This window comes from Neoarius graeffei, chromosome 18 (genome assembly GCF_027579695.1).
Source record: "Neoarius graeffei isolate fNeoGra1 chromosome 18, fNeoGra1.pri, whole genome shotgun sequence".
NCBI lineage: Eukaryota > Metazoa > Chordata > Actinopteri > Siluriformes > Ariidae > Neoarius > Neoarius graeffei.
The window spans coordinates 20,374,841-20,387,201 of NC_083586.1; the positions used below are offsets into that span (position 1 = coordinate 20,374,841).

The following is a 12,361-nucleotide window of genomic DNA, read 5'->3' on the forward strand; positions in this document are numbered from 1 at the left end:
AGTACAGTTATTTACATTTAGGATAGGCATTGAATTAGGTAATCTCAGGAAGCCATTGATGTCTCAGAATGCAATGTGTTGTTACAGTATATGAAATTTATTGTAAATGTATATTTTTTCTAATTGACAGGGAAAACAGCCATGAAGTTCAAGTGAGATATGAGACGTCAGCGATGACAGTGACGCCAGTTTCCTGTGATATCATTCTCCCGCCTTTTCTCAAAAGTGCTTTAATTTCACAAGATCCACAGTTCAAATATCCAGGGAAGAACAAACTGAAAAACGCCCTCATTCAGGCTTTGTTCGACCACCTCTGTCAAAAAACTATGTAAGTGTCACTCATCCTTCATTATATTTTGAATTACAAAATTATTTATGTAGGTAGAGTTTCTGTGAAGCCTGTTTTCCCTACACGATCTTCTGAAGAAGCCAGATAAATCGTTTGGGTTACACTTTACTTGAGGTTTCAACATAAGAGCGACATGAACCTGCCATAAATATGACATGACACATATCATGAACATGTAATGACACTTCAGGATGTTTATGACTGTTGTCATTAAGTGTCATTCGGTTTTTGTAATGTAAAGTCTACCCTGTTTGGGGGTCAGACATTACAAAAACGAATGAAACTTAATGACAACAATCATAAACATTCTGAAGTGTTGTTACATGATACGCGTCATGTCATGTTTATGGCAAGTTCATGCCGCTCTTATGTTGAAACTTTAATTAAAGTGTTACCATAGTTTGTTTAGTCAGTGTGTGGGAAACACTGAACACTGTTTTGTCAATGTCCTTAGGTATCCCTCTCACACTCAATATGTTCTAACACTGAGATCAACATTGATTCGCTTCCCTTTTCTCAGGGAGAAATATGGCTCTGGATATGTAAGTAACAAAATTAGTTTAGGGTTATGAGGTCTGAATACAGTGGAAACCAGAGGTTTTTTCCCTGACTGTCAATCATTAAATCAGAGTAAAGGATTTCTGTTTTAGGTCAGTTAATATTAAAATGTTTATTATTATTATTATTATTATTATTATTATTTGTTAAATTTCAGAATAAAAAGAGCTACCTTTTTCAGTATTGTCCACAATTTTTTGATAGGATTGAGATGAGGGCTTTGCACCCAGGCTTTAACTTGCTGGCTGTTGTCTTGAGATGTTAGGACCTCTGTTCCCATGTACAGCTGCAAACTGTGGTTTTGAAGCAATGGTTACATGAGGGTGGCAAGATCATGTTGTGGAAATGTTTTGCTGCAAGAGAGACACCAGATTCATTCACATAGTATAATTTCAGAAAAATGACTGAAACTGTTTTCTTTTCCTTAGGATGCCTTGCTCGAATCACTTCGAAACAAATTTAAGAAAGAAAGAAGACCACTAATCAACTCTGAAGAAGTTTCCAAAATGAAAGAGAAGTACTCGGCACGCCATTCAGGACGAAAGCGGGGAGGTGAGACTGAGGAGGTTTGCCTGCAGAAGAGGAGCTGTGAACAGGTAAGAAATGGAGCGCCAGCATTTGTTGAGGCAGGTTAAATGCATAAATTGAACTCAGATCACTGCTTCCCTCTGTTCTTCTGGTATGTAAAATCAGCGTTGATGATGACAAAGGTAACAGTTTGGCTTTTTTGTTTTTGGTTCTGCACTGTAGGTTTCCTTGGATTCTGCAGAAGACTTGAGATCCATCCTGCAGCACATTGAGGTTTTGCAGCAGGAGCATCATAAGGCGAGGCCAAGTTTTGACATAATTCTACAGAGACTCGACAGAACCAAGACCTATCGCCAGCACTACATTCAAAACCACACCACTGCAGAAGTCCTTAAAGAGTTTCCCTGTCTCATGAGACCAAATCTTGTAAGTATATGTATTGGAGAATATAAATACATTTTTATTTATTTATTACACGGCTCTTTGTAATGCTGTAGAATGCTCCATTCACTTCAGTGGGCTTTCCCAACGTTCTACGGTCTGATATTTCTTGATAACGGACCGTTGCTAAGTATAACAGACCCCGGAAGCTATTATCCATCTTAATCATTAAAATGACAATGAAAGCAATGATAAACAATGCTTCATTGCCATGTTATTGATATCTTCAGTAGGTAGCCGTGTAATAAGCGGGATAACATTCTGCGAGGTGGTCATTATCGTGGAATATCTCCCTTCAGAGTGATGCCACAGGTAGGCCTTGGGCTGCGCCGCTTCGCCCTGTTGGGAGTTATTCCACGATAATGACCGCCTCACAGAACGTTATCCCTTACTTATGTATTTAGACATTTTATCCAAAGTGACTTCCGCCGTGCCTTGCTCAAGGGTGGCAAGTGGTGGCAGCTGAGAATTTTCACATCTTTTCTGGCTACAGCTTGCTAACCCATACACTAAGACTACACTGCCACTGCTCCCTACAGTAAATCTGCCATTTGTCTAGCTCAAGAACAACCAACTTTGTTTGTACAATCATCAATTTTCTTCTGTGTCTACTGCAGCTCCTTGGAGAGATGAAAAGAATCCACCAGATTGACGCTGATAAAGCCATCCTAGTCAAAATGGGAGAATTTGCGCCGAAGTTGTTAGAAAAGGCCCCTAAAGGTACAGTTTTTTTCCCTTAAAAAAACGTGTAGCCATTGAGCACAGTTACATGCAGGGATTATTCCGAATCTAAACTAATAGTGGTGATATTCGGTTTGCCACAGTTACATGCAGGGATTATTCCGAATCTAAACTAATAGTGGTGATATTCGGTTTGCACAGAAGTCATGTAAACTCGATTGATTGACATCACTCAATTACAAATACCAGAATACGGTTTGGCCGTATTCTGGTATCTGGCATAACCCAAATGTCGCCAGTATTCTGTTTAAAACCGTAATAGTCCTTGGATGTAACTGTGGTCAGTGAGCACAAATTCAATCACAATAGTGTGAGCCAGTGAAGTCTGTGAGGGCTCAGGTCTTAGAGAGGATTAGAGAGGATTCAGCAACTGACATATAAATTGTGCTTGTTTTCAAACCATTTAGCATTGTTGATTTCTGAATCACTGATTTTCTACAGGTGCTTTAAAAGACACCTGCCTTCAGACACTGCAATCATGTGAAGATGAGCAGGAAAGAAAAGGTGTGTATGTTTTTCATTTAAGGAACACTATGCAGTTTTCGCTGTAGAAACTTCTAGTCCTTGAGCCAGACGCCCAAATTTGGCCCATCTGTACCACTAAAGGGCAGTGAGTCTCGATGTTTGCATTGCATTTAGCGTAACTTTTAATGTTTTATCAGGAGGTTTATGTCTATAATACAGTATATATATCCATGGAGAGCTATATTAGAGGGGAATAGTTTATAATTCAACTTATAGATATCCACACAAAACCTTATCTGATTATTCACATTGACATCTTTTGTATTACCAGTTTTCTGAAATGTTGTGTACAAGTATGCAAATGAAACCTAATGCAAAATGTATACAATAATTATCAAGGAACCTTGATAATGTAATGTAATGTTTAAAAGTAAAGTGAGTTCTATTTAGCAGAATGCTATGTAGTGACTAAACAGTATGGGGTTCTGGAATTGAAAGGATGTCTGTTTTTTATTTTGTTTTGTTATAGCCCATATGGTCAATGCAGCCATTGTCTTGCTGCCATCATTCTTCAAAGAAAATCCTGCATTCCTTTTTGTCAACGACCAGGTAATGCCTCCTTAAAAAATAGGCCGTAGCATTTTGTTACCTTATCGCTTTAATATGCTATTTTCATGTAATACTTTTGCTTTCACGTTACTCTGAACACTGTGGTCACACATGGTAGAACTGGTAGAGCACATGATAGAATTTGATAATGTATTACAAGAAAGCTGGTTCATTGTTGGTTTGCCTGCTTGTATTTGGTTAAACTGTTTTGTAGGTATCATGCCGCCATCTTGTGTCAGAACTACAATTCCCAGTCCACTTCCGTGTGACCTACGTCACGCGTGGGCGGGGTCATCTACGTCATCATACAAGGAAACATAAAACAATGGGACAATGCTTCCATCTTGGTCTCTCACGTCTGGCTTCCGATGAATCTGGACGTATAAAGAGGCGCTCTCCACCCAAAAAGACGTCTTCTTTCTTGCAAGATCCATCACTCAGCGCGATTTTGCTTCTTACCCTTGGCAAAGGTAAACTCTAGAGTCGCGCGATCTTTAAACTCAACCTGAGTTACAACCGGTTTACTTGCATTAGAATTGACGTCACGACTGCAGCCCAGGCAGTGAAAAGTTAAGAAGCGATTGAATCCTTTTTAACTCAAAAGCGCTGTGCATCTTATTCTGATCAGAGACTTTTCCTCACGAACGCTGAGGTTCGGACCAAGAATCCTCTGCTTTCACGGGAACCACCCAAGTGCTCCACTGGACCCGAAAGTTTTCTGCGCCTCCATCACGAGCGGCTCACGTGCTCCCACGGCGAGGCCTGAAGCTACACCGGCGAATAGTTCTTCATATCTTGCTAAAGGCAGGATTAAGTAAGATTTTGGCATTTGGGCATAATTAGGATAGTCTTAGGAACTTGCTTTTATTGAAATAGTGTGAATTTAAACCCAGGTTTATCTGTTACACTGTTAGACACGCAGCGTGTTGATTTATTTTGTTCTATGTTCTCTCAATTGTTTTTTTTTAATAGATAGGCTGTGCATGCTTTTCTTTACTACTAACATATAGTTCTCTTATTATACATCTTGATCTCAAGATTTCAGTGGATTCAGTATGGTTATGAGCTAGTGGGTTAGCTACAGCTTCCCTTTTGTCTGCTTAGCAACACACAGCTAATCAAGGCCTACCACGTGCTCAGCAGGTCATCAGGCCTGATAAACCACACCTCAGTTAGAAATCCACAAGCTAGCTTTTAGTTAGCTACGGCTAATACCCTTGTCTTTAGCAACACGTGCTCAGTAGGCCTCACCAGGCCTAACAAACACACTTTAGCTAGGCCATAGGGCCTTTAGCAAACTCACACTAGCAACACAAGGCTAAACACAGAGCTAATCCTTTGTTCTGTTTAGATAACATTCTTTTGTTTAGCTACCAACAAGCTAGGCCTCCACCACGTGTAGTTAGCTACACGAGGATAAACACATGGTCAAGTCCTACACACACACACACACACACACACCTCACTGCTTGTATATATTGGTTTATTATTTTTATCTTTGTTATAATAAATTCATTTATTAAACAAACTGTGTTTATTTGTGTGAACAATATGAAGTCCCCAGTCTCCCTCGAATTCAAAAGGGTGCATATATGTTATGTAATATGGTAAGTGATCGTAATAATTTGGAAATATACCATAATTTAGCTATTTGGTAATTTATTATTAAGCACCAGGATTAATGGAATGATTCACTAAATGATTCACTAAATGATTCACTAAATGATTCACTTCAAATGAGACTGATTCTATGGCATGATTCAATTCAAACGAGTCAAATTAAACGATTCAATGGGATTGATTCATTTTAATTATTGACCTTCAAAATTTAATGAGACTGATTTAACGAGATTGATCACTTAATTTCAATAATTAACTGATTGCACCCACAGTTAAATTGGTGCCCCGTGTGAGGCAGATTGGTTTGTTGACTTCTGGAATATTGTTCAACAACAAATAAACTCAGTTTAATTCAGCAGCTGCTAAGGTATATCCCCAGGTGTGTTAAAACGGTTAACAGTAGTGTGATAACCATATCACAAATACTCATAACCTATTTAACTTAGGATAAGAGCATTTCCAAATAAACCTTATTAATTACATAGTTAATCTTAATTATGATTAAATTAATAATTAACTTGATTAATTATCTAGTATCCAGCCTAAGTAAAATGGCATCCCCTCATGTCTCAAAAATGGAAGACAACGCTCAAGACGTGTCTCTCCTTGAGGTCATCGCAGACCTCATTCACTGCTCTGCTTCCGAAAAGGCAAACATTAAGTACATGAGTGAGAGTGAATGCCAAAACACCATAGACAATTCAAACAAACATATGAGAGATCCAAAAAGAACAACTATTAGTGTCCAAGCGGCACTAGGTAAGCTATTTCTATCATACTTCCAAGATGCTGATTCAGAAATCAGACGCCTTCGCGGAGAGGTTGAAAGGCTGACCACCAGCAACGCCAAGCTGACAGCCGATAATAATGATTTACATAGGGAGTGTGAGCTCTTGAAGACCTCCCTTGATGATTGCACCGAACGGCTAGAGAAAGCCGAAATGGTTGCTAAGAGGGCTGCCCAGGAGCAGACCCCCCAAGAGCAGCGCGAGGGGTGTGAAAGACCCCTAACAATGCGCCAAAGCTCAGAGCGGGAAGAGGCGTCCGAACCGGACACCGTAAATGATCTGGTCGAGAACCAGACATCCCGCCAAACTCCATCAACTCGCTACACGACTCCATCGTCGTCTAGCCAGGATGGAGCCATCCTGCGCTCATCCCGAGCCCAGGCCCGTAGCACACCTAGGTCAGTGCGCTTCAGTTTCCCTGATCCATCTCCAGATGAATCAGACTATGAATCTCGTGCGAAACAGGAACAACACCAGAGTAGCTTAGATAGTGAGTGCTCAGAAGAGCCAAGAAGGTCGCACAAGGACGTGCACCAAACCCTTCGCTTACGGCAAATTGACCTACTTGCCAAAGATGTCGAACAATTCGATCCCGACAATCAAAGAACAAACGTAAATAACTATTTACGAGAAATTGATCGATGCCTGATGGACCTGCCGAACGCCACAACACGTGAAAAACTTAGACTAATCTGGAAGACCTCCAGTAGTAGCGTTCGTGCCTTTTTAGAGACACTACCCCCAAACATTCGCGATAGTTATTCGAAACTTCGCAATTACATGAGGGAAGAATATGCGCCATACACGGACGAAACCTCCGCGATATTGTGTGCATTACAAGTCAAACAAAAACGGTCTGAGGCGCCTCGTGAATATTACAGACGGCTACGTACTGCCTATTTCCAAGGTAGTAACGCACCAGGGTTGGAAGAAGATAGAGGTTTCATATCTCTCTTCTTACATAACCTCCACCCAAGCGTGCGGACCCATGTCACACTGACGTGTCGACAAGGTCGCTATTCGATGAGAGAAATTAGGCGACTAGCCCAAATGACCTGGGAGACCATTGTCAAAACTGCAAACGGAAACGATGATGACCCCAGAGTCCTTAGGCTCCAGGATGCAAATGGGCCCCCGCTAACCTTAGAAGGAAGCGAAGCTCCAAAAGGGGGACCCACCTGGAAAAATTCCGGTCCAGCCCGATCCTTGCCGAGCCATCACAAGGGTGAGTGGAAAAATTGACAAGGTAAGGCCAGGAAGGACCGAGGGCGAGTCCACAGTGACGATGGCAATCGCCCATCACGTGAAAAGGGTCGTAGGGAACAAAACGGTTGGCAGCAAAACCGTCATCCCCGCTCTGACCAGAAACGGCAGAAGCGTTCCGACCGTAGCTCTAAATGTAAGGGTAGAGACGACCAACACAGTGACTCAGACCAACCTGGTGAGTTCCCCTCAGAGCTGGACTCTTTAAAAGCCCAGTTGGCTGAGATTAAAGAACTGTTACAGGAGACGTCAGACCCCTCAACAGATAAAACAAAAGAGCCCAAGAAAAATGACAAAAAGCCATTCGCTGGCATGACTAGGCCAGGAACCACGGGTATATCTCGTAAAAGGGGGAAGAAGATCCCTCTGAAACAGCAGGCGAGGGTCAGGATGTAGGGCCCCCCCCTTGGTGGCGAAGGCAAACACACAAGACGCACCTCTCATGTGCGCTAAAGTCTTCACCACCATTTTTCAGACACACGGCTCTCACAAGGCGACCCAATCCCAACCAAGCCCTGCGACATAAACTTAGTCAGCTTCACACAAAACCCCACAGTCATTGGATTCCACAGAATATGCACAAAACCGTTGCGACGAGATTAGTGCGAACACCGATCAACCGAGCGCCACGCGAGATCGAGTTTCGATGAACTTCAGTTCATGGCTTTGCACACCGAGTCCGGTGTTGAAACACCTGACATTGCGACTCCCCCTAGTGGAAAAAAATCTCCCTTTATCCATCGACTCGGACACAGACACCCATTTCACTGCTGGTGTAATGGCTGCGTTGTGGAACATGTTAGGCGTCGAGGCGAAATTCCATATCGCGTACCACCCTCAATTCTCTGGTCAGGCTGAACGAGCCATTCAAACCATTGTGAGCATGCTGCGAAAGTATATCACAAACCATGGTAAAATTTGGGACGTGAAACTTCCCTTGGTGCTAAGGGCCATTCGGTCCACCCCTCATTGCGCCACTGAAGTCACACCCTTTGGGATGATGACTGGGCGAGAGTCGGTTCTTCCCCCGCATCTCCTATACAAACCAGAGGCCATGAGCGTCGCGATTGCATACACTGCACGTCAACATGTCGCCGATCTACGACGCCACCTACCGTCAACCTTTACAGGTGCCCAAAAGAATCTCGATTCGAGAGTAGAAGGACACAAAGCCTACTCTCACCCGAATCTCAGAGAAGTTCCTACCACCCTGGTCGAGACCTTTCGATCGTGGGAAAACCATTCCCCGTCGCGTATCACATTAGGACATCTAGGCCTAATCAAACGCTTTCATATCGATTTCTATGATAATCGAATCAAACCTTTTGAACAGTCCTCACTCCAAAAGGGGGTGGACGACAGCTAGGCCCATCATGTCCACCTAGCTTGTACGCATCACTCAACCATAAGCGTACACTAACATTCCCGGTCAGACTTCACCAACCCAATGAAGTAATAACCCTTCAGTATAACATGGTAGATAAATACTAAAATCCGCTATTATTACTAGTGTGTATTCATCGCAAATACACCTGGCATATAGTCTTGGCAGTGCTATCCTCACTTTTGTGAATCCACAAAACTTAGAGATATGCACCCCACTAAAGACATCCACTGGGTCTGCCCAGGCAACCCATACATAACACTACACGCCTAGCTAGATAAGATGGTCTGTGTCCCCGACAGCTAGCCGCAGTAGCGCACGCTTTCTAGCCAGACCCCCCCACTGCTATCACCTTCCCAGAAGATTAGGTTTGCCAACCCAAACACTAATACTTCTTTCCTTCCTTCATTTCTTCTCTTTTCTTGTTTTTTTTATGCATAAGAAATTGAACACTACATGTTTCATGTTCCATGTTTAATTTTTTTGATGTGGTTTTGATCTGGTTAGTTAGATAGTGATTATATGCCCAAAATGCCTCTGTCTCCAACTGTCTTACTGGAACTCACAAGTTTACACAGTCTTCACAGGACACCATGGACTGTGCAGAGCAACTCTACCTCAAGGACCATGGACACGGCGATGATACGATACGGTGCTCTCAGTGCTACGACTCCGTCATACCCCTGAGACCAAAAGGGGGACTGTAGGTATCATGCCGCCATCGTGTCAGAACTACAATTCCCAGTCCCCTTCCGTGTGACCTACGTCACGCGTGGGCGGGATCATCTACGTCATCATACAAGGAAACATAAAACAATGGGACAATGCTTCCATCTTGGTCTCTCACGTCTGGCTTCCGATGAATCTGGACGTATAAAGAGGCGCTCTCCACCCAAAAAGACGTCTTCTTTCTTGCAAGATCCATCACTCAGCGCGATTTTGCTTCTTACCCTTGGCAAAGGTAAACTCTTGAGTCGCGCGATCTTTAAACTCAACCTGAGTTACAACCGGTTTACTTGCATTAGAAGTGACGTCACGACTGCAGCCCAGGCAGTGAAAAGTTAAGAAGCGATTGAATCCTTTTTAACTCAAAAGCGCTGTGCATCTTATTCTGATCAGAGACTTTTCCTCACGAACGCTGAGGTTCGGACCAAGAATCCTCTGCTTTCACGGGAACCACCCAAGTGCTCCGCTGGACCCGAAAGTTTTCTGCGCCTCCATCACGAGCGGCTCACGTGCTCCCACGGCGAGGCCTGAAGCTACACCGGCGAATAGTTCTTCATATCTTGCTAAAGGCAGGATTAAGTAAGATTTTGGCATTTGGGCATAATTAGGATAGTCTTAGGAACTTACTTTTATTGAAATAGTGTGAATTTAAACCCAGGTTTATCTGTTACACTGTTAGACACGCAGCGTGTTGATTTATTTTGTTCTATGTTCTCTCAATTGTTTTTTTTTTAATAGATAGGCTGTGCATGCTTTTCTTTACTACTAACATATAGTTCTCTTATTATACATCTTGATCTCAAGATTTCAGTGGATTCAGTATGGTTATGAGCTAGTGGGTTAGCTACAGCTTCCCTTTTGTCTGCTTAGCAACACACAGCTAATCAAGGCCTACCACGTGCTCAGCAGGTCATCAGGCCTGATAAACCACACCTCAGTTAGAAATCCACAAGCTAGCTTTTAGTTAGCTACGGCTAATACCCTTGTCTTTAGCAACACGTGCTCAGTAGGCCTCACCAGGCCTAACAAACACACTTTAGCTAGGCCATAGGGCCTTTAGCAAACTCACACTAGCAACACAAGGCTAAACACAGAGCTAATCCTTTATTCTGTTTAGATAACATTCTTTTGTTTAGCTACCAACAAGCTAGGCCTCCACCACGTGTAGTTAGCTACACGAGGATAAACACATGGTCAAGTCCTACACACACACACCTCACTGCTTGTATATATTGGTTTATTATTTTTATCTTTGTTATAATAAATTCATTTATTAAACAAACTGTGTTTATTTGTGTGAACAATATGAAGTCCCCAGTCTCCCTCGAATTCAAAAGGGTGCATATATGTTATGTAATATGGTAAGTGATCGTAATAATTTGGAAATATACCATAATTTAGCTGTTTGGTAATTTATTATTAAGCACCAGGATTAATGGTATGATTCACTAAATGATTCACTAAACGATTCACTAAATGATTCACTAAACGATTCATTGAACGATTCACTTCAAATGAGACTGATTCTATGGCATGATTCAATTCAAACGAGTCAAATTAAACGATTCAATGGGATTGATTCATTTTAATTATTGACCTTCAAAATTTAATGAGACTGATTTAACGAGATTGATCACTTAATTTCAATAATTAACTGATTGCACCCACAGTTTGTAATATTTTGTAACATGCAGTCTAATTTTACAGGAACCCATTTCTCCCACTCCCACCATTGTGATGACTGGCACCAACCCCCTGACCAGCACAGACATAACAGTGAAGATGGATGGCTCTGAGATGATTTTAGATGATGGTAGCATTGATGTCAGTTTGGCCTTGGCCATTTCTTTTACTATTTTCCATGTCTACCAAGTCCATTATCCAAAACAAATCAGAAAGACAATGGCCTTTCTCGAGGCCTTCGTCTTTCTGATGAAAACTAGTGTTCCTCTAACAGTTCAGAAACTATTCAATTCACTCGAGTGATTTTTGTGATATTTGTGTACTGTGTGTGTGTGTCTGTGTGTACTGGGTGACAGCTTGGCATCAGAGTAGGGTTGGGTGTGTGTGTGTGCGCGCATGTGTATGTGTACGTGTGTGTGTGTGTGTGTGTGTATGAGCATCTAGGTACTTGATACAACATTGGTCCTAGCAGGGAGAGTTTATCTAAGCAAAGCATATCAAATAGCCCTTGTCAAATAAGCCCTTGTGCAAGCAACTTGCTATGCTCTGGTTGAAGGAAGGCCACATAATTTCAAACATGTATGGCAGGAAAACAGGAGGCTTTTCATGTCTAAAATATTGCATTTTATTAACTACAGTAAAAATGTGATTTGGTGTGAGGCAACTGGCCCCACAGGCAGACTGCCTTTGTATAGAGCTAATCTTTCAGGCTGACAAGTTAGGGCCAAGGGCTTACATACATCATTTGGATAAAGTTACATTAATCTGTATTTCTTCCTTAAATATACTATGTAGATATTGTTATGCTGCCACATACTTTTCCAAAGTCTTGCAGTTTCTTCTGAACTGAGCTGATGCTAATAGCCTAGGCTACTTTGCTTTACATAATTATCTGGACAATCTTTGGCGTTTAGAAGACATTGAAGTTATTTTAAAATATATTTTAAAAATGTGATTAAAAAATAAAAAAAATATTCACACTAGTTCAACATTTCTGGATCTTCTACACTAAATTAAGTAGGAGTGTAGTTTAAGGAGGTCTTGTGACTGGTGGACTGTTAATGTCTTGTGACTTCAGATTAGGGTTGGATTTGTGTGTGTGTGTGTGTGTGTACGTGTGTGTGTTCGCATCTGTGTGTAAAATACAATTGACTGGTCAGTGTGGTAGTGCAGGTGTGTATGTTGTAATCAGTTCATTGAGTTAAT

General features: G+C 41.8%; 1 protein-coding gene across 1 annotated transcript; it reads left to right on the plus strand.

Annotated features, from left to right (window-relative positions):
- Nucleotides 1–248: 248 nt before the first annotated feature.
- On the plus strand, nucleotides 249–11,342 carry LOC132866641 (uncharacterized). Its single transcript, XM_060899430.1, has 7 exons — nucleotides 249–328; nucleotides 804–891; nucleotides 1,336–1,503; nucleotides 1,658–1,861; nucleotides 2,494–2,596; nucleotides 3,059–3,121; nucleotides 11,180–11,342. Coding segments are annotated over exons 1-7 (717 nt in total). The 5' UTR covers nucleotides 249–326; the 3' UTR covers nucleotides 11,269–11,342.
- Nucleotides 11,343–12,361: the final 1,019 nt, after the last annotated feature.

Bases quoted from the DNA above. Each gene is read 5' to 3' on its own strand.
- LOC132866641 (XM_060899430.1), top strand. The intron at 1,504-1,657 runs GTAAGAAATGGA...TCTGCACTGTAG, and splicing joins AGAAGAGGAGCTGTGAACAG to GTTTCCTTGGATTCTGCAGA. The intron at 2,597-3,058 runs GTACAGTTTTTT...GATTTTCTACAG, and splicing joins GTTAGAAAAGGCCCCTAAAG to GTGCTTTAAAAGACACCTGC.